Source organism: Pseudophryne corroboree, chromosome 1 (assembly GCF_028390025.1).
Source record: "Pseudophryne corroboree isolate aPseCor3 chromosome 1, aPseCor3.hap2, whole genome shotgun sequence".
NCBI classification, from domain to species: Eukaryota; Metazoa; Chordata; class Amphibia; order Anura; family Myobatrachidae; genus Pseudophryne; species Pseudophryne corroboree.
The window spans coordinates 226,577,999-226,604,757 of NC_086444.1; the positions used below are offsets into that span (position 1 = coordinate 226,577,999).

General features: G+C 42.7%; 1 protein-coding gene across 1 annotated transcript in view; it reads left to right on the plus strand.

The window, feature by feature from the left end:
- MAN2A1 (mannosidase alpha class 2A member 1) overlaps positions 1-26,759 on the plus strand; it is a 309,002-nt gene that overhangs the window by 250,072 nt on the left and 32,171 nt on the right. The window contains exons 16-18 of the mRNA XM_063964104.1: positions 24,315-24,426; positions 24,551-24,684; positions 25,311-25,452. Of these exons, the coding sequence (XP_063820174.1) occupies positions 24,315-24,426; positions 24,551-24,684; positions 25,311-25,452 (388 nt within the window). The remainder of the gene's footprint in view (positions 1-24,314; positions 24,427-24,550; positions 24,685-25,310; positions 25,453-26,759) is intronic.

A 26,759-nucleotide genomic window follows, 5' to 3' on the forward strand; every position in this document is an offset into this window, starting at 1 on the left:
ACGTCGAGTGCTGTGTATTTTGCGTACTGTGATCTTGAGTTTGCAACTCAGTACTTGTGATGACCCTCGGTAATGGTCTTTATACAGTCCTTAGCAGTTCTGTTTCCTTTGCGTTTATCCAATGCCGCAGTTGTGACCAGTGTCCATATTGCTTTGCACAAAACAGGTTGTGATTTTGAATAGAACAGGCATATTATGAACCAGTCTTTCTTTCTTTCTTTCTTTCTTTCTTTCCTTGTTAATAGTAGGTCTTAATTGTCTTCGGGCAATAGTACCACAAATGGCTGCGAGTAGTACACCTACTCTGTTTACTGTATTTCCTCACTGAATAAATGACCATGCAGTCTTAAATCTCCTTATTCTACCTTGTACCTATTTATACATCTCAATCTTACATAACCTTATATTAGTTTAACCCATATAAAGGCGTTTCCTATCCTACCTATATTTGAACTAATAATGCTATATAAAATGATTTGACATGTCTATAGCAACAGCCTATCAATACAATAAATGAATATAACTGCTTCAAACAGATATTAAATATCATTTAGGAATGGCTTTAAATATATCTAATTCCATCCAATATTATTTTATATGCAGCCATGTGCATATACAGTTGACCCTGTTACGCTACAAATAATTCCCTTTGACTTGTTACAGTCTTTATTAAGAGAATTATTCATCCCACTTAATAATCTTGTCCCAATTTGTTAAAACGTGGTATACCATCCTGTTTTAGATATTTAATTACTTTTGAAGCTTTTACGAAGGAAGCATAGGTAGTATCTATTGTGTAATATAAAAAAAAATCAAATATTTACAAGGTATATAATACAATGATATAAAATATATCTCAGACAAATGTTTACATATATGTGATTAAGGTATATGAAGGGATGAGACAGTTCTGTATAATCACAGTGATGAGATGTGCTGTACACTGTTGTGGGAATGTACATGTAGTTTGAAAGACAAGTAATGATTACTTGTGATGAAAAGGTTAATGAAAACATTCCCCTTTCTTGTGAACCTGGAAAACTCCTTGAGGATTTGTCCATATATCAGTCTTTAGGGATGCTATGTAGATTTTGCTGGATAGCAGCGATGAAAGGGTTAATGAAGACCTTTTGCCTTGTAAATTGGAGTCTTTTTGGAGTCTTGCACCATTCTGTATACAGGTTGCCAGGATTACTATGAATCAAACAAAAATACATACAATGAATATCACAGATATTTATACAGTGATTTAACATAGCTTGCTATGCATTCTGTCCTATCTGCTGCATGTTATCAGGTACAGAATTTACAAATGTGTCTTTAAAGATTGAAGAACAAACAAACAAACAATTGTTTCTGGCCTGTGCCAATCTTTCCTGTCACATTGTGTGTCAATGACAGCACAATTGTCGCTGCAGATATGATGCTGGTTTAATTTGGAAACTGTGGCTGTTTGAACATCAAAGCAAACAATGGCTACATTGGATCTAACAAGTAAAGGAATGATACTACCGTATTCACTTGTGACCATACTCCCTTGTGACGTAGCCTGGGCCCAGACTGTCTTCAACCATAGCGTTTGCTGCTTGGCATGGCTCCTTAGTCTGGAAGAATCTTGGAGCTTCTGAAAAAACCTACTTTTGTGGGGAGAGAAACTTGTTAGACTTTGCCAAATATGTATTGCAGGTCCCAGGGCTTTCTGTCTTTCCACACCTGTAATAAAATGGTTATGGCACCAGGGCATAAAAACATTTTCATCCTGGTGATCCTTTTTGTCATTGTTAATTGGTGTGTGGTTTGCAGAATGACACTCTGCATGTGGTCTCTCTGAGAGCATGCAAACATTTGCACCATCACTAGATGTCTCTGAGTGTTGTGTGGGGGTTACAAAAGTTTGGGAACCTTGTTTGTAAACATGCATTCCTGAATTAATTTCATGGATTTCCCCTTTAAACATGTTTCCAGGTAAATACATTTCAAGGTTTGCAACTCTGGTTGCCATGGGAGTTTTCACCATGGGGCACTTCTCCACCCCTGTGTGCACTGTACTGCTGCTATCAGTGTTTAAATCTGCTGACAATTCACCTTTGCCTAAGGGCATAACAAATTCTTCATTTACATTGGGAACTCTGAGAGTGTATTCAGCAGAATACTCATAATCTGAGTTACAATAATCTTCCCCTTTAGTAGAAACAGTATAGGGGACATCTCCTATTGCTGCTACCTCCTTTACATTAATGTGCTGTCTGATGATAGACACATCCGGCACATTGCTACTTTCTTCCTTTACCACAGAGGCTGTTCTGCTGGTGGTCTGTGTGACCATAGCAGACTCTGTGTGCTGCACATGGACAATGCTGTCCTGAGTCTCACCTACATCTACAATGTTCTCCCTTGTACTTTCTTTTATCTCCTCCTGAGAGGTCATGACAGTTTGCTTACAATCTGCCAGGCTTTTTGCTTCTGCCCCAAACTTTTTCTGTTTATTTTTCTGTTTAAGGGACTTAAATAATGAATGCATTTTTGCATTAATGGTCAGGCACGCCTTACGAAGACGTGAACCTGATCCTTCTTTACATTTCTGTTTGGCTTCTAAATCCGCAGTTCTGCGCATTTTTCCTAATGCTGCTGCAACTTTTTGCATATTTAACATTACAATGCTAAATTTATATATTCTTTGTTTTTAGTACTGAAGGTATCCTCTCCTTAAGATTGACCGGTGTCTTAAGGTTAAACTCTAATACCTGGTACATTTATACATTTATTTGGAAATACTAATTTCCACTGTGCACATTTTCTATTCTAGGCCTTTAAATTCTTTATTCTCATTTGTAACCTATTCCACTGTGATCTTGTACTTTGCCAGCAGGCTTATAGCCATTGGTGCTGCTTCCTAATAGATATTATGTTAGTTTAAAATAGATACCAAATTATTCCATGGTCCCATCTGGGGTGCCAATTATTGAAGTGTGGAATCTTATATAATATATATTTATTATATCATATATTGATTTATGCTTTATGTATCTTACATCTGCAAATATATTATAATAGGCTTACAAATTAGGTTGGCTCATAGCTAAAGGGGCAGAGATTAGCACTAGTCCAATCACACAGCAATGTACATTATATGAACATTCCTATACATATGCATGTGATTGGCTCATTTGGGTTTAGGAATTATATATCTACTTGTCCAAGAGATATGTCAAGGTAAAGTGTAATTATACTTTACAGAGATATATAATCCTGGCTCATTGACTATGTGGGTATGAATAAAGCTACTGAAAACAATTACTGTCCAAGCAATACATCTGTGCACATGGTAAATATACTTTATGCAGGGATGTATCCTTCTGGCTCATTTGATATATCAATGCTCTATACCTTAGGGGTATAAATATATTGTCCAACTTTGCAGAGCCTTATATAATATATGCAGATTTGTATGATTTAGAGATTCCAAAAAATGAGTTTGAACCATGGAATAATAGCTCTATTTCAATAACACTTTATTCTAGGTATACAAAATACAAGATATGAAAAACACAATGATAATAAATCCTATAATTATTATTAACTGCAGTACATATTAAACAAACACAAACAATATTACAAACTTAAACAATTAACACACATACTGTACACTTGCAAGAATTATTGAGGGTTAAATGCATAGCTACCTTCTTCTGATGTCTTAGGATCCTTTCCTTGTCTCTTTCCCTCTGCACTAACTAAAGACTGCTCCAAACCCTGTCTTATATCCCAACTTTAACAATCCCAATTTACATATTCAAAGGTGTTGTAAAACATATCAGATAATTTGTTCAACAGTGACGAGCAGGGGGTGAATTCTGGAGTCATAGCGTCTGATATTTGTTTGTCTATCAAGGTTTTCCTTTGGTTATTTTGGAGTGTAAATACTGCTAGTGTTCATCAACATTTGAGACTTCGTTAATTCAATTGATCCTAGGAGTCATTGTCTCAAAGCAGAAGGCCGAATAACATACATTGCTCAGGATATGCAGATTCCTGATTGTAGTCTTAGGCACTTCCTTGCGCATGCCATTACCTGTGTGCCTTTGAAGTGACCTAAACCAAGTGGCTTGCTGATTTTATCTATCAGAATCAAATTATTCATTTGCTACAGACATATATCTGTATGCAGACATTGCATTACATTATTCCCTACTATGCCTATACACACAAAAGCATACACATATATACCATCTAACTAGATCGATACTTCCTATGCATGTTCACTATGGTTACATCGCCTATTTATAATGAATTATATTTTGATTCAGACAACATCCATTGCCCTAATATTATATTGAGTGCGGACAATTACCTATAAGGCAACATCATGTAAAAGCCCTTATCTGATTTTCCATATGGATAGGGCAGAATTGAGAACTCGTCCCCAGTTTCTCCCTAAGGTGGTATCAGCTTTTCACTTGAACCAACCTATTGTGGTGCCTGCGGCTACTAGGGACTTGGAGGATTCCAAGTTACTGGACGTAGTCAGGGCCTTGAAAATTTATGTTTCCAGGATGGCTGGAGTCAGGAAAACTGACTCGCTTTTTATCCTGTATGAACCCAACAAAATAGGTGCTCCTGCTTCAAAGCAGACTATTGCTCGCTGGATTTGTAGCACAATTGAGCTGGCGCACTCTGCGGCTGGATTGCCGCATCCTAAATCAGTGAAAGCCCATTCCACGAGGAAGGTTGGCTCATCTTGGGCGGCTGCCCGAGTGGTCTCGGTTTTACAACTTTGCCGAGCTGCAACTTGGTCAGGGGCAAACACGTTTGCTAAATTCTACAAATTTGATACCCTGGCTGAGGAGGACCTTGAGTTCTCTCATTCGGTGCTGCAGAGTCATCCGCACTCTCCCGCCCGTTTGGGAGCTTTGGTATAATCCCCATGGTCCTTACGGAGTCCCCAGCATCCACTAGGACGTCAGAGAAAATAAGAATTTACTCACCGGTAATTCTATTTCTCGTAGTCCGTAGTGGATGCTGGGCGCCCATCCCAAGTGCGGATTGTCTGCAATACTTGTATATAGTTATTGCCTAACTAAAGGGTTATTGTTGAGCCATCTGTTGAGAGGCTCAGTTATATTTCATACTGTTAACTGGGTTTAATATCACGAGTTATACGGTGTGATTGGTGTGGCTGGTATGAGTCTTACCCGGGATTCAAAATCCTTCCTTATTGTATCAGCTCTTCCGGGCACAGTATCCTAACTGAGGTCTGGAGGAGGGGCATAGAGGGAGGAGCCAGTGCACACCAGGTAGTACCAAATCTTTCTTATAGTGTGCCCAGTCTCCTGCGGAGCCCGTCTATTCCCCATGGTCCTTACGGAGTCCCCAGCATCCACTACGGACTACGAGAAATAGAATTACCGGTGAGTAAATTCTTATTTTTAGGGAAATTTTCAGCAATGCCTTTTTCACCTTTTTTTTGTGAAAAGGCATTGGCGAAAATGGTCCGCTCTTTCGCCAGCGCAGGTAAGAAAACGTGGATTCACTGATCCACATGTTTTTCGCTCCTGCTGAATTTTTCCCTGCTATTAAATAGGGCGAATCCCCATTCACCCTAAAAATAGCTTAGGCGACAAAAACGTACCTAATTGCATAGACCCCACAGCCTACTGGAGGAGGAAAGCAGTTCATTCTACAACACAAGCTTTCTCCCCTTTCTTTCTGGGCTCTTGCAGAATGTTCATTTTTAGACCTGTGGGGGCATTATGGTCATTGTGTGGTCGTGTTGGGGAGTATTGGCATACATATGAGATCTGAGAACTTGCAGGTGTATTAGTGCGTATCAGGTATTTCTGCAGCAGGGTATATTGGTTTCCACAGGGAAACATCAGGATGATCTTGATCCAGAGGCACTAATAGGCTAAAGCTTTAGGTTGTCCCAGGATGCATTGGGGCCTCCTCTATAACCCTGCCTCCAGGCACTGAGAGCTCAGTTTCAAGTTCGTGCCTGCAACAGCAGGTCATCTAACAGGAGGGCTGCACTGGGCAGCCCTGAAAAAGCTTTTTTTAAGAAGATTCTTCTCTGGGCTGTCAGCCCTGTATGTCAGGGTGACACTTCAGCGCCGCAGCTCCATCACCTCCCAAGCGGCGTCGCATACTCCTGTGGCTCTGTTCCTGGGTACTTGTGGCGGAGACGTCCTGGCTTAGGCACAGAATCGCAGACTGCTTTCCTGGTTCACGTGGCTGCTACGGGGGGGAGGTAAGATGGCCCCGAGATGAGACCCGCCATTAAATTGCATTCTATCTGCGACCTAGGGAGACGGGTCGTGGCGCTAGCGTGGACACTGTCAGTGAGTAGGGACCCCACAAGACCACCAGGGTGTCTGAGTACAGGTCAAGTGTACGAACACCCCATTTAATAAGACTCTAGTACCTGTGGTGGAAATCCAGCATAGGGGAGCCGGCGCTTGACCTGTAGCCCCTACTCCAGCCCAGGGCGCCATCTCCTTGCAGATTTCCCATCCTAGAGCTGCCTCACACTCTCCCTCATTCCCTCACAGAGACACTGGGTACCATCTTACAGCATAAGCAGCAGCAGCTGGTCTCTGGGATTGCAGGGCAAACTCTCCCATGTAAAGCCGCCTGTATACAGAGCCATGACTTTACATTCACTTGAGTATCCTACATGTCTTGACACAGACAGCCTTAGTTGAGAAAAAGTGTACTGTTAACAGAATATAATGGACGAGTATTCTGATATATCCTCCGGTCACGGACCGCAGTTGATAGATATATATATATATATATATATATATCTATCTTTCTCTAACGTCCTAGTGGATGCTGGGGACTCCGTCAGGACCATGGGGAATAGCGGGCTCCGCAGGAGACAGGGCACATCTAAAAAAGCTTTTAGGTCACATGGTGTGTACTGGCTCCTCCCCCTATGACCCTCCTCCAAGCCTCAGTTAGGTTTTTGTGCCCGTCCGAGAGGGTGCAATCTAGGTGGCTCTCTTAAAGAGCTGTTTAGAAAAGTTTTTTTTTAGGTTTCTAATCAGTGATTCCTGCTGGCGACAGGATCACTGCAACGAGGGACTTAGGGGAGAGACTTGCAACTCACCTGCGTGCAGGAGGATTGAAGTTTTAGGCTACTGGACACTGAGCTCCAGAGGGAGTCGGAACACAGGTCAGCCTGGGGTTCGTCCCGGAGCCGCGCCGCCGATCCCCCTTACAGACGCTGAAGAACGGCAGAACGGAGGTCCGGAAACAGGCGGCAGAAGACTCCTCAGTCTTCATGAAGGTAGCGCACAGCACTGCAGCTGTGCGCCATTGTTGCTACACGGCTCACTGATCTCGGTCACGGAGGGTGCAGGGCGCTGCTGGGGGCGCCCTGGGCAGCAATATAGATTACCTTAGAGGCAAATAAATACATCACATATAGCCATTAAGGCTATATGTATGTATTTAACCCAGGCCAGTTTTCCTAATAACCGGGAGAAAAGCCCGCCGTGAAAGGGGCGGAGCTTATTCTCCTCAGCACTCAGCGCCATTTTCCTGACCAGCTCCGCTGGTGAGGAAGGCTCCCACTCTCCCCTGCACTACAGAAACAGGGTTAAAGAGAAGGGGGGCATAAATTGGCGATATAATTATATATTAAGAGCCCATATATAGAAACAACACCTTCTAGGGTTGTTATATACATTATGGCGCTTTTGGTGTGTGCTGGCAAACTCTCCCTCTGTCTCCCCAAAGGGCTAGTGGGTCCTGTCCTCTATCAGAGCATTCCCTGTATGTGTGTGCTGTAGGTCGGTACGTGTGTGTCGACATGTATGAGGAAAATGTTGGTGAGGAGACGGAGAAAATTGCCTGTAATGGTGATGTCACTCTCTAGGGAGTCGACACCAGAATGGATGGCTAACTTATGGAATTACGTGATAATGTCAACACGCTGCAAGCCGGTTGACGACATGAGACAGCCGGCGGACAAATTAGTATCGGTCCAGGCGTCTCAGACACCGTCAGGGGCTTGTAAAAACGCCCATTTACCTCAGTCGGTCGACAGACACTGACACGGACACTGACCCCAGTGTCGACGGTGAAGAAACAAACGTATTTTTCCTTTAGGGCCACAAGTTACATGTTAAGGGCAATGAAGGAGGTGTTACGTATTTCTGATACCACAAGTACCACAAATAAGGGTATTTTGTAGGGTGGGAATAAACTACTTGTAGTTTTGCCTGAATCAGATAAATTAAATGAAGTGTGTGATGATACGTGGGGTTCCTCCGACAGAAAGTTATGGGCGGTATACCCTTTTTCCCGCCAGTAGTAAGGGCGAGTTGGAAAACACACCTTAGGGTGGACAAGGCGCTCACACGCTTATAAAAAACATGGCGTTACCGTTTCCAGATACGGCCGCCCTCAAGGAGCCAGCTGATAGGAAGCTGGAAAATATCATAATAGTATATACACACATACTGGTGTTATACTACGACCAGCAATCGCCTCAGCCTGGATGTGCAGCGCTGAGGGGGCTTGGTCGGATTTCCTGACTGAAAATTTTGATACCCTTGACAGGGACAGGATTTTATTGTCTATAGAGCATTTTAAGGATGCATTTCTATATATGTGTGATGCGCAGAGGCATATTTGCATTCTGGCATCAAGAGTAAATGTGATGTACATATCTGCCAGACGAAGACACGACAGTGGTCAGGTGAGGCAGATTCCAGACGGCATATGGAAGTATTGCCGTATAAAGGGGCGGTCCATTGGACCTGGTGGCCATGGCAACAGCTGAAAAATCCACCTTTTGTTACCCCGAGTCACATATTGGCAGAAAAGGACACAGTCTTTTCAGTCTCAGTCCTTTCGTCCCCATACGGGCAGGCGGGCGAAGGCCAGTCATATCTGCCCAGGGGGAGAGGAAAGGGAAGGAGACTGCAGCAAGCAGCTCATTCCCAGGAACAGAAGCTCCTCACGGCTTCTGCCAAGTCCGCAGCATAACGCTGGGGCCGTACAAGCGGACTCAGGTGCGGTAGGGGGTCATCTCAAGAGTTTCAGCAACACTCGCAAGGGAACTCCGGGATCCTACATGTAATATCCCAGGTGTACATTGGAAATTCGAGACGTCTCCCCCTCACACAATTCACAGGCTGTAATCCCAGCAGGTGATAATCAAAGTACCCTTCTTACAACAAGGAAGGGGGTAGTATTCCACACTATATTGTGGTACTGAAGCCAACCGGCTCGGTGAGATCTGAAATATTTGAACACTTACATACAAGCGTTCAAATCAAGATGGAGTCACTCGGAGCAGTGATAGCGAACCAGGAAGAAGGGGACGATATGATGTCACTGGATATCAGGGACGTTTACCTACAGGTCCAAATTTGCCCTTCTCACCAAGGGTACTTCAGGTTCCTGGTACAGAACTGTCACTATCAGTTCAGACGCTGCCGTTTGGATTGTCCACGGCGCCCCGGGTCTTTACCAAGGTAATGGCCGGAATGATGATTTTTCTTAAAAGAAACATGGACGCTTTCCTGATAAGGGCAAGGTCCAGAGAACAGTTGGAGGTCGGAGTAGCACTATCTTAAGTAGTTCTACGACAGCACGAGTGGATTCTAAATATTCCAAAATCGCAGCTTTTTCCGACGACACGTCTACTGTTCCTAGGGAAGATTCTGGACACAGTCCAGAAAAACGTGTTTCTCCCAGTGGAGAAAACCAGGGAGTTATCCGAGCTAATCGGGATCCTCCTAAAACCAGGAAAAGTGTCAGTGCATCATTGCACAAGAGTCCTGGTAAAAATGGTGGCTTATTACGAAGCAATTCCATTCGGCAGATTTCCCGCAAGAACTCTTCAGTGGGATCTGCTGGACAAATGGTCCGGATCCGCATCCTCAGATGCATCAGCGGATAACCCTATATCCAAGGAAAAGGGTGTCTCTCCTGTGGTGATTACAGAGTGCTCATCTTCTAGAGGGCCGCAGATTCGGCATTCAGGATTGGATGCCGGTGACCACGGAGGCCAGCCTGAGAGGCTGGGGAACAGTCACACAGGGAAAAAATTTCCAGGGAAGTGTGATTAAGTCTGGAGAATTCTCTCCGCATAAATAAGCTTAGAGCAATTTTATAATGCTCTAAACTTAGCTAGACCTCTGCTTCAAGGTCAGCCGGTATTGATCCAGTGGGATAACATCACGGCAGTCGCCCACGTAAACAGAAGGGCGGCACAAGAAGCAGGAGGGCAGTGAAAACTGCAAGGATTTTTCGCTAGGCGGAAAATCATGTGATAGCACTGTCAGCAGTGTTCTTTCCGGGAGTGGACGACTGGGAAGCAGACTTCCTCAGCAGGCATGACCTCCACCCGGGAGAGTGGAAACTTCATAGGGAAGTTTTTCAACATGATTGTGGACCGTTGGCAAAGACCAAAGGTGGACATGATGGCGTCCCGCCCGAACAAAAAACGGGACAGGTATTCCGCCAGGTCATGAGACCTTCAGGCGATAGCTGTGGATGTTCTGGTAACACCGTGGGTGTACCAGTCTGTGTATGTGTTCCCTCCTCTGTTTCTCATAACCAGGGTATTGAGAATTATAAGACATAGAGGAGTATGAACTATACTAGTGGCTCCGGATTGGCCAAGAGGGACTTGGTACCCGGAACTTCAAGAAATGCTCACAGAGGACTAAGGGCCTGGGGAGCTAAGAAGGGACTTGATTCAGCAAGTACCATGTCTATTCCAAGACTTACCGCGGCTGCGTTTGACGGCATGGCGGTTGAATGCCGGATCCTGAGGGGAAAAGGCATTCCATAAGAGGTCATACCTACCCTGGTCAAAGCCAGGAAGGAGGTGACCGCACAACGTCATCACCACATGTGGTGAAAATATGTTGCGTGGGTGAGGCCAGGAAGGCTCCACGACGGAAATTCAACTAGGTCGATTTCTACACTTCCTGAAAACAGGAGTGTTTTGGACCACAAATTGGGGTTCATTAACATTTAAATTTCGGCCCTGTAGATTTTCTTCCAGAAAGAATTGACTTCAGTTCCTGAAGTCCAGATTGTAAAGGATGTATTGCATATACAGCTTTTTTGTGCCCCTAGGGGCACCGTGAGATCTCAACATAGTGTTGGGATTTCTTAAAATCATATTGGTTTGAACCGCTCAAATCTGTGGATTTGAAATATCTCACATGGAAAGTGACCATGCTGTTGACAAATATCTCACATGGGAAGTGACCATGTTGTTAGCCCTGGCCTCGGCCAGGCGATTGTCAGAATGGGCGGCTTTGTCTTACAAAAGCCCATATTAAAATTTTCCATTTGAACAGGACAGAACTGGGACTCGTCTCCAGTTTCTTCATAAAGGGGTGTCAGCGTTTTCACCTGAAACAACCTCTTGTGGTGCCTGCGGCTACTAGGGACTTGGAGGACTCCAAGTTACTAGACGTGGTCAGGGCCCTAAAAAATATATATATATATATATATATATATATATATAGTTAGGACGGCTGGAGTCAGAAAGTCTGACTTGCTGTTTATACTGTATACACCCAACAAGCTGGGTGCTCATGCTTCTAAGCAGTCTATTGCACGCTGGATTTGTAGTACAATTCAGCTTGCACATTCTGTGGCAGGCCTGCCACAGACGAAATATGTAGATGCCCATTCCACAAGGAAGGTGGGCTCATCCTGGGCGGCTGCCCGAGGAGTCTCGGCATTACAACTTTGCCGAGCAGCTACGTGGTCAGGGGAGAACACGTTTGTAAAATTTTACAAATTTTGATACTCTGGCTAAGGAGGACCTGGAGTTCTCTCATTCGGTGCTGCAGAGTCATCCGCACTCTCCCGCCCGTTTGGGAGCTTTGGTATAATCCCCATGGTCCTGACGGAGTCCCCAGCATCCACTAGGACGTTAGAGAAAATAAGAATTTACTTACCGATAATTCTATTTCTCGTAGTCCGTAGTGGATGCTGGGCGCCCATCCCAAGTGCGGATTGTCTGCAATGCTTGTACATAGTTATTGTTACAAAAATCGGGTTATTACTATTGTTGTGAGCCATCTTTTCGGAGGCTACTTCGTTTTGTTATCATACTGTTAACTGGGTTCAGATCACAAGTTGTACGGTGTGATTGGTGTGGCTGGTATGAGTCTTACCCGGGATTCAAGATCCTTCCTTATTGTGTACGCTCGTCCGGGCACAGTACCTAACTGAGGCTTGGAGGAGGGTCATAGGGGGAGGAGCCAGTACACACCATGTGACCTAAAAGCTTTTTTAGATGTGCCCTGTCTCCTGCGGAGCCCGCTATTCCCCATGGTCCTGACGGAGTCCCCAGCATCCACTACGGACTACGAGAAATAGAATTATCGGTAAGTAAATTCTTATTATATATATATATGAGAGAGATACATATAGATATATATATAGATATATATATATATATATATATATATATATATATATATATATATATATATATATGCTCTGTACCCTATGGGCTAGGTTCGTCTGGGTCTCATAATATAGTACTAAACAGTATTTATCCAATATGTATATTCTACTATGTACTCAGGGGGTAATTCAGAGTTGATCACAGCAGCAAGTTTGTTAGCAGTTGTGCAAAACCATGTGCACTGCAGGTGTGGCAGATATAACATTTGCAGAGAGAGTTAGATTTGGGTGGGTTATATTGTTTCTGTGCAGGGTAAATAGTGGCTGCTTTATTTTTACACTGCAATTTCGATTTCAGTTTGAACACACCCCGTCCAAATCTAACTCTCTCTGCAAATGCTATATCTGCCCCCCCTGCAATGCACATGGTTTTACCCAACTGCTAACAAATTTGCTGCTGCGATCAACTCTGAAATGGGCTCTCAGTCACATAATACTGGATTTATTTGCAGGTATTGTACTTTTGTCTGACTTTATCGTACTAAGTCGCTCTGTTACATTCTCACATACAGATGGAGCCTCCGTTATTCAGGCTCATTCTGTGACTAGGCGCGCCTGCCTGGGCGCACCTAATTACTGTGAGCATCTCCAGCTGGAAGGGCGCATGCGCCCCATTCACTTGAATGGAAAGTCTCTCCATTCGCACGCCTGAACAGAGACGCTCTGAATGGGAGCGTCTCTGTGCACTCCTGGCGTGACTAGGCCAACGGATCGCCTAGTCACGCCGGGAGTGCACGCCTGCGCCTCGATCAGGTGAAATGATCGAGGCTCCATCTGTAATGTCTAAAAGAAAGGGGAGTAAATCAGTGGAAGCTCCTGCATCATGCAGAGCATGCTCCAAAAATTGACACAGTAGCATACCTGGGCTGCATTCACCAACCTAATGGGTACTCTGGTGGAACGCCTAGGGCCCCCTATGGGACCACCTGTGTAAATACAGTCTCAAAATGTCCCCATGATTAAAAAAATAAATAAATCTGTCTGACTAGCTGCAAAATAATCAGTCATTTGCAAGATAAAAATTGGCCCCAGGTCACTCCTGTGTCCCTGCTTCCTCCTCAAAATCCACAATCCTCTCTGATGTTTCATCAGAAGAGGGGGGGGGAGCATAAGGTCCTGTCAGACAGTGAATCCTGTATTACTGATGAGGATTCTCTCTTGTAGATTGATGTCCCTGCCTTAGTGGTTGCTCTTAAGCATTTCCTACAAATCAGTAATAATTTGGATTCCACTACTGTGGCAAAGAAAACTGATAAGTTTAAACAGCAGAAGGTGGTTAAAACTGTTATACCCAATTCTGACCATGGACATCAGGTGGAAACCCTGGTCTTATCCAGGAAAGAAATTTCCTCTGCATAAACGGGCCTTGGCTCGCTATCCTCTCCCTGCAGAGTTGTGTAACAAATGGGAGATTCCACCACCGGTGGATTCTTATGTCACCCGCCTCGTGGTGTCGTCCACTCTGCTCATCACCACTGTCACTTCACTGAAAGAACCGACCGATAAGTATGTGCAGGGATGCCGGGGGAAAAAAAAAAATATATATATATATATATATATATATATATATATATATATATATTTATATATATATATATATATATATATATATATATATATATATATATATACATATATATATATATATATATATATATATATATATATATATACATATATATATATATATATATATATATACATATATATATATATATATATATATATATATATATATACAGGTTGAGTATCCCTTATCCAAATTGCTTGGGACCAGAGGTATTTTGGATATCTGGTTTTTCCGTATTTTGGAATAATTGCATACCATAATGAGATATCATGGTGATGGGACCTAAATCTAAGCACAGAAGGCATTTATGTTTCATATACACCTTGTACACACAGCCTGAAGGAAATTTTAGCCAATATTTTTTATAACTTTGTGCATTAAACAAAGTGTGTGTACATTCACACATTTCATTTATGTTTCATATACACCTTATACACACAGCCTGAAGGTTATTTAATACAATATTTTTAATAACTTTGTGTATTAAACAAAGTTTGTGTACATTGAGACATCAAAAAACAAAGGTTTCACTATCTCACTCTCACTCCAAAAAGTCCATATTTCATAATATTTCGTATTTCGGAATATTTGGATATGGGATACTCAACCTGTGTGTGTGTGTATGTGTGTATATATATATATATATATATATATATATATATATACACACACATTTTTAACTATTATTGCGCATTTGAACTTAGTAATTTTGATTATAGCAACAGTTTTTGTATCTAAATAGTTTTTGTGTACTTTCATTTTTTAACAATAATCGGCAGCAACTCCAAAGATTGGTGCTCTACCTGAAATGACCTTTTGCAAGAATGTGGAAATGGTTGTTTCTTTGGGGTGTGCCTAATACTTATAGACTGATAACCTTTATAATGTATGCTAGTTATATATAGAATAATAAACCTCTTATGCCAACCTAATAGACATTAAAAGTAAAATGGCATCAGTCTTTTTCTTTTCCAAGGTATACATACATTTATTTAAAAATTCTTCTTTAAAATATTCATTACTAAAACCTATTGCAGTAAGACAATAGTAGGTACATTAATACAATTGAGTTTTTTCTGTATAGACAAATTTTTCCTTTCCTTTAAGGATCCAAATACTATATTACCCAGCGCGTTTTGTCATTTATGACTTCATCAGGGGTGTCCTGATCACAGCTATAGCTATCACTGTATTCTGTACCCTTTGGGGCTAGGTGCGTCAGGGTCAAATATATGGTGCGGCGCAGTATATACTGTTAAGTGTATTTTACTGCGCTCTTCAGTCACTTCATACCACATTTATTCTCTGTTTTTGTTCTGTATTTACGGTCACATAAATAAGGGAGTGTTTTGCAGGGATTGTATTTGTCTGCTATGTTGTACTGTTACGCTCTATGGCTACATTCACTATAATGTCTGCCACAAAGGGCGGGAAAACCGCGGGCACTCCTCCATCATGCAGTGCTTGCGCCAAGGATTTACCTTAGGGGGAAGTTTTAACTGATAGTTTGTGTACTGGGTGCCATACATCTCCCAGTCAGCCCGCAGCCCCTGTAGCCAATCAGGAGCCACCTTGGGCAGCGTTCTCAAGTATGCTGAATACGCTTGTGACACATCTTACGCCCCCTTTGGGACCTCCTGTGCCATTGCAGCCACATAGATGACCCCTCGACCCCTACAGGGACAATAAGTGGGCCGTTTCCTCCTCACAATCCACTAATATTTCAGATAATTCTGATGAGGATGGGGAATATACTGATCCATTTGACACTGATACGGTTGCGTCTGACGAGGAACCTCCAACTCAAGTTGATGTTCCTGACCTAGTGGAGGCTATATTAAGCTGATTCTACAAATTGATGATGAGGTAGATCCCACTACTGCGTCTAACTGATAAGTTCAAACGTCAGAAGGTTGCTAAAGTAGTCTTACCACATTCTGACCATTTAATCAACATACGTCAGGAACCTTGGTCTTCTCCAGGAAAGAAATTCTCACGGTCTAAGATGCTAGCTCGTTATCCTATCCCTGCGGAGTTGAGTAACAAGTGGGAAAATCCACCGCTGGTGGACTCTCATTTCACCTGTCTTGTGGTGTCCTCTAATCTGCCTGTCACCACTGTCACCTCACTGAAGGAACCGACGGATAAGCGTGTGGAGTGATGCCTGAAGTCTGTTTACTCCCTTACAGGTGCTGTACATAGACCCACTATAGCAGCCTCCTGGGCCGCAAAAGGAATTTAAGCATGGGTTCAGGCATTAGAGGAAGAGCTGCCTCAGGATATTTCTGACACCGCCAGCCAATATCGGTCTCATATTACAACCGCCTCCCACTATGTTCAGGAGGCGTCCTGTGAAGGAGGTGTACTGGCGGCCAAGGCGGCCACTACGTTTATTCTGCCTCACCGAATTATGTGGTTGAGGTCCTGGAAGGTGGACCTGGACTCCAAAAAGACCTTGGAGGTGTTCCTCTTTAAGGGAGACATCCTATTTGGGGAAGATCTGAAAAAGATTGTGACTGACTTGGCGACTGCTAAGACTGCGTTTCTCCTAAGTACTAATCCTTCTGCACCGAAGACAGAGTACCACTTTTCATTCCTTTCGACCTCCAGGGAAACCAAAGGGTCAGGCATACCCAAGACAGGCTCGTGCTTCCAAAACCACTAAGCCTAAACCTAAACAATCCTGGGCTGCCCGTCAGCCTGCTTCCAAACAAGACAAGCCTGCTGCATGACTGGCCGGGCCTCCCCCTGGGGAATCCCAGGGTGGGAGGCTGGCTTCTGCAATTCGCCCAGGTCTGGTTAAGGACCACTTCAGACTCCTGGGTGCGGGAATTTGTCTCTTACGGGTACACTGTCTCTTTCAAGAGACATCATCCTCACCAGTTCTGCACGACTGTTATTCCTTCAGATCCGTTGAAAGCGCAAGCTCTACACCTGGTTGTGCGATCCCTCCTGGACACAGGAGTGGTAATGCCGGTACCTCTGTCCCATAGAGGCAGGGGATACTATTCGACCCTGTTTCTAGTCCCGAAACCCAATGGGTCCTTCTGGCCTATACTCAACATCAAATCATTGAACAAATTTCTGAGAGTGTCCAAATTATGTATGGAAACTCTGCGCTCTATTGTAGTGGCCATGTAACCCGAAGACATTATGGTATCCCTGGACATACAGGATGCTTACCTGCATATACCTATTGCCATATCACATCAGCAATATCTGTGGTTTGCTATTGGCAACCTACATTATCAATTCCAGGCTTTGCCATTTGGACTAGCCACGGCCCCTCGGATCTTCACCAAGGTCATGGCCGTGATGACGACCCTTCTCCGCCGTCAGGGAATCGGTATCTTGCCATATGTGGACAACTTGCTGATCCTGGCGAACTCCCAAGATGTTCTCCTCCGTCATCTGGAACTGACGGTCCAATTCCTACAAGCCCACGGGTGGCTCATAAACTGGGAAAAGTCCTTGCTGGTCCCTGCTCGGAGCATGGTGCATCTGGGGGCACTGCTGGACACACACAGCCAAAGACTGTTCTTGTCTTCAGAGAAAGTCCTGTAACGTCAGGACAGGATCATATACTTCCTTTCTCGCCCAAGAGTGTTGATACACTCAGCGATGCAAGTACTAGGCCTCATGGTGTTGGCTTTCGACATGGTAGAGTACGCTCAATTTCATTCCCGCCCTCTGCAGAGGTTAATCCTTTACAAGTGGGACGGCCTGCCTCATCGGATCAGGTCTCAAATGATCTCCTTGACTCTAGAGGTTCGTCGGTCACTGAGCTGGTGGCTACAAGAACAACAGTTGAGCAGGGGCCGTCCCTTCTGGATTCCCAACTGGGTTCTACTGACTACAGACGCCAGTCTGCGGGGTTGGGGTGCGGTGCTAGAGCAACACACTCTCCAGGGTCGGTGGACTAGGGAGGAATCTCTCCTCCCAATAAACATTCTGGCAGGCGGGCAGTGTTCAACACTTTGACTCTTGTCCTGCCTCTGATACAGGACAGGCCTGTTCAAGTACAATCAGACAACGCCACCATGGTGGCATACATAAATCATCAAGGCGGCACTCAAAGCCGCATAGCAATGATGGAATTGTCAAAAATCCTTTGTTGGGTGGAACGCAGTCTGCCAGCAATTTTGGACAGAAAAGAGTTTGGTAGAATCTATAGGGGCGCTCCTTGGAATGTGGGCTTCCTGCTGCCTCTCCCTAGCACCACTGGATTAATCCCCAAAAAATCCAAAACTGAACAAGTTAAAGAAGAAGGTAAAGGGGTGCAGAGTTGGCGCTGGAATGGGAAAAAAAAAACCCTTAGTAGCTGATGATTCAGCTAAAAAAATTTATTGATTTGAGTGGATCTGTGTGGTGAAAAGTAAACAATAAAATAATACTTATCCTAAGTGGTTTGTCTGATGGATTTCTGGTCGCCAAAATGAAGATATTTTCCTCAAGATGAATGGGATCATGTATATATGGTATAAAAAACATAAAAATAACAACGTTTTTGAGTCAAAATCTCTTAAAGGTTTCAAATATTAATTGCACACTTCTGATAGTAAATCCAATAAAGGAAGCAAAATCCTTCCACAGCAATAATCGTACCTCACTTACATAAAATGAGTGAGGTTTAAAAATACAAAGGTTTCTTTTAATAGCGTTGCTGCTAGAGCTTTAGGCGTACCTAACTTACAATAAAGAATGTCAATGTACACTCATCAAGGTATCTTTAAGCTGGGCTGCGTACCGGTGCTCACTGGTTAATGTGTCCTCCATCTGCGTATAAAGGTATCTTTATCCAATCAGCATGCATGATAGAACACCCATATTTGAAACAGGGGGATTTATTGGATAAAAACAAATTAACATAAATATAAAAATATAGCGTTTGCCGCGAGGAAAGAAAGCCGCCAGAAAGAGGGAAATGTACAACTCCAACACCAAGTCACACTTGGCCCAGTACCAAATGAACTGAATGAAAAAAATATTTTTTAAGAATATCGTGCCTCCTCCTCCATCGTGCAGGAAACAATCCAAGCAGGCAAAAACTCTTTCCAGCTAACGCGTTTCGAGTTAATTCTCTCTATCAAGGCTGGTGATCATTCCAAAGTTTTCAATATTTATAGCAAGTCCACAAGTGTCCTGACATCACGTCACTTCCGGTTTCGGAATTAACCGGAAGTGCGGGTCCGTGGGGGTAAATAGTGCTTTACAAGGGTAAAAAGGTGATACAATAAATATCTAGAAGTTCCTAATATGTGCTGAATCTTCTCTTTTACATAGAGAAGTTAAAATAAACATTATTTCGTCTATTAGAGCCGCGACCGGAAGTGGCCTCCAGGCATCATGGGAAATGTAGTTTTCATAGAGGGTGGGAGAAGTTAAAATAAACATTATTTCGTCTATTAGAGCCGCGACCGGAAGTGGCCTCCAGGCATCATGGGAAATGTAGTTTTCATAGAGGGTGGGAGACTCACAGGAGGCTGTAAACAGCAACAAATACCAGGATTCGGCCAGGACAGGAACAGGCCACTAGGCATCTTGGGTATTGTAGTTTCCTTAGAAAACGGAAGTCCCATAGAGGTGTATAGATAGGGCTGTGTGGCCGGACGGAGTCCCAGTAGGAAGTAGTCTCAATGTATTTTGGTTAATGTAGTTTCTGTTAAAAGAAAAAATTCTACTTTGTATTACCACATAAAGGTCTATAGAACATAGTTACCCTATATTAGTTATTGAAAATAAATATATATACATATATATATATATAAATCACAGGATGTTGGCACTCTCCATATCCCAGACACTTGCTGGGGTGTCACTCAAAGTTCATGAGACAAGAGTAAAGATCCCTTCTCCATGAATGCATAAAATCTTGAAAGGAGTGCACTCACCAGACGAATCACGTAATCAATCAGGATTTAATGTAGCATAGACATAATAATCACACCGACGTTTCGGTCCTTACTAGACCATTTTCAAGGTTCCTTGAAAATGGTCTAGTAAGGACCGAAACGTCGGTGTGATTATTATGTCTATGCTACATTAAATCCTGATTGATTACGTGATTCGTCTGGTGAGTGCACTCCTTTCAAGATTTATATATATATATATATATATATATATATATATATATATATATATATATAATATATGATTTCATTTCCATATTGCTGAATTGGTTTTGTTTATTGAGAAAGAAAAAAAAAATCTGGGAGTCCTCAACTGGGAAGCGGATTCCTCAGTTGTCATGACGTACACGCCGGGCAGTGGAGTCTTCATCCGGAAGTCTTTCAACTCCTAATGGACAAGTGGGGCCTACCAGATGTAGGCCTGATGACGGCTCAACACAATCACAAGGTTCCGGTCTTCGGATCAAGGACAAGGGATCCTCAAGCAGCGTTCATGGATGCACTGGCAATTCCATGGAACCCTCCAGTGTCACTCCTGCCCAAGGTACTACAGAAGTTTAAGCAAGAAGGAGGAATACTACTTCTGGTCGCTCCAGCGTGGCCCAGACGGCATTGGTTCTCAGACCTGCAGGGACTTTCGATCAAAGGTCCTCTTCTACTTCCTCAACGCCCAGACCTCCTCGTTCAGGGCCCTTGTATCTACCCGGACATGGCCAGACTGGCATTGATGGTGTGGCTCTTGAAGCTTAACTCCTGAGGGCCAAAGGATTCTCCAAGGCGGTTATCCATACTATGCTAAAGACCTGCAAACCGGGTTCTGCACGGATTTATTACAGGGTCTGGAATTCTTTCTTCACCTGGTGTGCTGCTAAGAATTACGATGCATACAATTTCAGAACTTCCAGTCTTTTCTGCAACAAGTCCATCGTCTGGCCTTCTTCAAGGTTCATATTTCTGCCTGGTCGGTGTGGTTTCAGAGGAAGATTGTGTCTAAACCTGACATACATACTTTCACTCAAGGCGTTTTACTGATTCAGCCTCCCTATGTCCCTCCTGTGGCTCCATGGGATCTTTCTGTTGTCTTAAATGCCCTACAAGAATCTCTATTTGAACCTCTTGAGTCTGTGGACCTTAAATATCTTATGCTTAAGGTCGTGTTTCTGCTGGCTGTTGCCTCTGCTAGGAGGGTGTCAGACTTAGGGGCTTTGTCTTGTCGTCCACCCTTTCTGATTTTTCACCGTGACCGCGTGGTTCTTAGATCTCGTCCCAGGTATATACCTAAGGTGGTGTCATCTTAACCAAGAGATTTTTTATTCCGGCTTTTATCTCTTCTGGTTTGTCCTCCAAAAAACGGTCTTTGGATGTGGTACGCGCTCCCTGTGTTTACGTGGAGAGGACTGCCTCTCTCAGGAGGTCCGATACCCTTTTTGTACTTTTTGGTTTTCACAAACGTGGCTGGCCTGCGAGCAAGCAAACATTGGCCAAATGGATTAGAATGGTGATTGCACAAGCATATGCACAGGCTGGTCTTCCAGCTCCTGCTGCTATCAAAGCCCATTCTACTCGGTCTGTTAGACCTTCTTGGGCTGCCCGCCGTGGTGCGTCCGCTGAACAATTGTGCAAGGCGGCTACGTGGTCTTTAGGTTCTATGCCCTTTGATACTTCCGTCTCCCAGGATGCTTCCTTTGGATGCCGGGTTCTTTTGCCCGCTACAGTGCTTGCCCTCCCATGAGGAACTGCTTTAGGGCATCCCAAATGTATTCCCTGTGGAACACAGTGTACCCCGCTGCAGAAAAGATGATTTATGGTAGACTTACCATAGTAAATCTCTTTCTGCGTGGTACATTGGGTTCCACAAGGCGACCACCCTGATGCACCTAGCGTCTATGGGTTTGTATGGCATTAGCGGCTGGTACCTTCTCCTGTCGTGAGAATGTGGTTCTATGTGACTTAACATCTGCCTTATCTCTTGCGTGCTCCTGCATTGGACTGGTTAACGAAACAGCTCTCGGTGCCTGGAGGTGGGGTTATAGAGGAGGGGGCCTTGGACAGCCTAAAGCTTTAGCCTGTTGGTGCCTCTGGATCAAGATCCAGTCTACACCCAGATGTTACCCTGTGGAACCTAATGGACCTCGCTGAAAGAATGTTAACCATTGTAAGTCAACCATAACACTCCTTTTTTTGGCAAGTTGCGGTCTCTTCATATTGGAATATTTTGGAGCAACTTGGAGCTCTGAGGGACATTTTGGAGCTAATGAAAGGTATGTGGGCACATTTGATACATGATGTGGGGGTGTTGAAATAATTTTGTGTCATCTTTTCAAATCTTGACATTAAGGGTAATACATATGGAAGTGTGGAAGGCCACAAATGTGCCCTTGAAGTATATTGGGTTGCTCATCACTGTATTTCATGGTTTAATGTAATTGGTCCAAGAAGTAATAAATCTTTAATAATTCTATAGTTGTAAGCATTACCCAAACTTCTCCAGTCAGAATAGCCAGGGCAGTCTCCATTTTTCTTTTGTTTAATTTGTAATGTATTCATTTTATATTTACAATAAAAATAAAAGCGGTCGCCTGCCATACCAATACAGTCCGGGACATTTCCCATAGGCAGCTAGGAAGTAATCTCTTCTGCTGTTGGATTGCACAAATAAATGCTATATATGTTGTTTAAACGTCTTCTAAAGATAACATTCTATAAAAATACTCTGTCTGTACAATGTATGTAATACCTCGTAGAATCAGTACAGTATAAGCTAAATCCTGAGAACCTACTCCCAGCGAGCTCTCCGTGGAGATTCTGCTGAAACCTGACCTGTGGTCTAATGCGCAATATGGTAGAGCGGTGCCGATCTTTGCTGCTCACATAGCTATTTCAGAGATCCGTTCCAGTAGCATGCTTTGTAATGTTGCACTTCATTTCTAAAAGGATTTGCACTGGCATTCAGAGAGAGAGAGAGAGGATTCTCCCCTTGTAATGTTTATTTAAGCTTAAACAAATGTTCTCCTCTGCGGGCATTTTCCTCCTCTGACTCGTTGCATGCCTTGGTGCACAGCGCCGGGCACTCCATAGTGTTTAGTATTCCTTTCCGTATTCATGCTGCTACAGGAAAAATCCATCTGAACTTGCACATATCATTATTTTTTCCTGGCAGCAGTTTATGGAAATAAGGGTTTCCTCTTCACATCTCTAATGCTGAACTTATTGCTGCCGTAGAACATTTTAGTTCAGTCATTAGTAGATTAAGGGACTTTACCGAGTGTAAAGCAGGATCTAAAACATCATCCAGTTTTAAAATACAAAAAATAAAGGAAACTTAATTTGATGCACAAGTAACTACATTGTTGTGCAAAGGTTCTTTTTTAATATATGAAAACAAAACTTAAGGGTGCAGATGACGCAGAGGTTATTGCTGCGAATGGTGCACTATGGCAGATAATTTGCAATTAACCTCGATCTCCCAAGCTATTTATAACAGGACTTTTGGAGACGTATCGCAGTATAGCTCAGGTTATACGCGGAACGTTTTGATTGCAGTACTATTAACTTACATAAAACTTCCAATCTAAAAAAATATGTATGGTAGAGATTTTACCATTCTTTACAACATTTTCTTGGAGGGGGTTAATTTTGTTTTTGTGTTTTTGGAGCCTGCAGCTCCTGTCTAAGTGATGGGAGCTATTCAGTAGTTTGTGTTGATGGGTGTGAATACCGCCTGAGGTGACGAGCAGAAATCTGCCCAAAGACAAGCTTTTGGGTGCCCAAACTGACATTTCGGCCCATGCCCAATACTTTTCACAGGTTTAGCCGATTTCCACATCTAAACCCGGTGCATTTGGGCACATCAAGCATGATGAGTAATGGGCGCCCGTGGCACTCACGCCCATCTGCAGAACAATTCAATATTGCCTGTCGGCTGCCCATTATTTAAACGCTCCCAAAACAAATTGAATGTCCCCCTTTTAAGTGATATACAATGAATATGCACCTCTTTCATTGGCCAACAATTTTGATATTTGTTTTACATATATGAACATACAGTATATGAACAGATATGCTCATTGCCTTCATTTCTTTTCCAGAACAAATCTTGATAATAACCCATATAGGATTAAAGGCAGGTTCTGCATTTGGTGGTAAATGTTTTGCAGCTCATTTAATCAAATAATGTAGTGAGCGCACACATTCCGTTACTCGTATAAACCAGGTTCCTAGATGTCCACTTCAGTTTAGAAACTGAAAACAAATGTCTGGTTTCCATGTATTATAGCATATTTGTGCACATTGCTATTCAATAAGCCAGTTGTGTTTGTATTGGGATAAATGTACACCTGCAACCCAAGGTATCAGAATGATTGACAGCATTTTGTTTCCTTTTTCAGCCCTATGTGTATGATCCACCAACTGTACGTCTCACCCATGGCAATGTTTTTAGTGAAGTTGTTTGTTTCTTCAAACATGTGACTCACACAGTGCGACTTTACAATGTGCCAGGTAAAGCAGAACTGTACAACCCATGATCTAAATGTAAAATATAATATTGTACTTTTTTATTTTTTTCTTAATAAATGGAAACGTGTATTTCTTCTGTAAATCAAGTATGTTGCAATTCCTTCAGGCGTTGAAGGACAGTCTCCTGAAATAACGAATGTTGTGGACATCAGAGGAGAATTCAATCGTGAGATCGTAATGAGGATCACGTCAGACATAAACAGCCAAAATAGGTTTTACTCCGATCTAAATGGATACCAGGTATGATATATAGGAACATTGAATTACTTAACTAATGCATTCAGAATTTAGAAAAACTTTTTGCCATTATAACAACATATATATATTTTATGTGGTTTCTCTGCTATTGAAAATAATTACCTTAAGCTTATCATAAGTGGAGTAGATAACCAGTAAAGGGCATTGATAGCATCACTCTGACACTGATAGCTGCTGGAGACCCCAACGCATGTCACATTATCTTCTGTGGTATCCGGTATCATAAAATAGTCTGAAAACGCAAATGGGCCAGCAAAACTGTGCATACATTGTTTTTTTTTTTATATGGCTCTTTAAAATTATATATACTATTTTAAAATAACATCACCAGAGTATTTCAACCACTTCTAACAACATATCTTCTATTAAATAAATATAAATGATTGTGACACAATCATTCTTGTATAACAAAGCTCAAAAGTTCCGGTACACACTGGTTGGTAATTACTGTAATGCATTACTTTTTACATGTTATTTAGCCAATCGTTTGGATTTATTTTCTGTTAAGAACGGGGGTAATGTCCAGGTTATTGTATTACACATAGAACATTTGTCTGTTTCCCTTTTATCGATGTCTTATTTATGTTTTTATGCTTGCTTTTCACCAGATCCAGCCACGACATACTCTGAGCAAATTACCTCTACAAGCTAATGTATATCCAATGGCTACAATGGCTTACGTTCAGGATAATGCTAGCCGCTTAACCCTGCATGCTGCACAGTCTCTTGGTATTGCTAGTTTGAGAAGTGGTGAGTAGATTATGGACTCACTTAGCACCTGGCATTTCCAACCCTCCTGACCCTTCCACCTTACATATTTTTTTTTCATCCATTGAGTTTGGCTGAGGCAGTGTCTGACTTAATTAAATTGAAAGTCAAATGTTAATTGCTAATGGATTTAATAGTGAATGGGATTAGCAGAGAAAGGTCCTTCTCCAAATTTGAGTTCATACAGTTGGATGAAGGGAAATATGCTTGCTATATTCTCACATTGTCCGAAATTTACAGAGGTGCCCAACTTGTGGATCCCAGAATCTGTTGAGTCTCTTAATCTGGCAGGTATGTCATACGTTGTATTGGGAACTGTGGGAACGAACACTTCTGAGGTCCCAAAGCAGCAGCATTGATGCTTGGGGTCCTAGGCATTGGATAGCTATTCAGTCATCCATCATGTAGAGATACGTACAACATGAGTTGCAGTCCATGCTCCTTGGTAGCGTCAAGTACAACTTGGGGGGTATGTGCAAAATCAGTAGTATTTTGTATTGAAAAACATTGCAATCTGTACAACCCCATGTCAGTTCTGCAGTGAATATGCAGATTTCTTTTAAGTTCTTAATATAACATCCAAAGTTAGACATTGCAGACATCATTCTTACAATCTCATAGTAATAATGACACAACTTAAAAAACTGAACAGAGCAGGAACACAGCTATTATTGATTTATTATAACATTGGCAAAACATTAAAATCACAATGGCTCTACATGTTATACTCCTGCAATGGATCGCTTCGATCTGTAAACCTTTTTCAAGCCATAAAGCTGCTGAAAACACTGAAAGCAGCTGGGATAATGATTTAAAGCTTGTGCTTCTGTAGCATCCTGAATACTACATTATCTTGTCCACCCCAGAATTAACTCACTAACATCTGAGGTTGTTAATATCTTAACCAAGAAATGTATTTATTTTTCTTGGGGTTGCTCGGGTGGGTATACCCAAGTAAAAGTGTACAGTTCTCACAGCCTACATAAGTGCTCTATGTTGTTTGAATACTACAGATACTTCTGACATACATACTTTTATTTCTCTTACGTCCTAGAGGATGCTGGGAACTCCGTAAGGACCATGGGGTATAGACGGGCTCCGCAGGAGACATGGGCACCTAAAAGAACTTTCTAGTGTGGTGTGCACTGGCTCCTCCCTCTATGCCCCTCCTCCAGACCTCAGTTAGATCTTGTGCCCAGAGGAGATAGGGTGCATTACAGGGAGCTCTCCTGCGTTTTCTGTAAAAAGAATTTTGTTAGGTTCTTTATTTTCAGGGAGCTCTGCTGGCA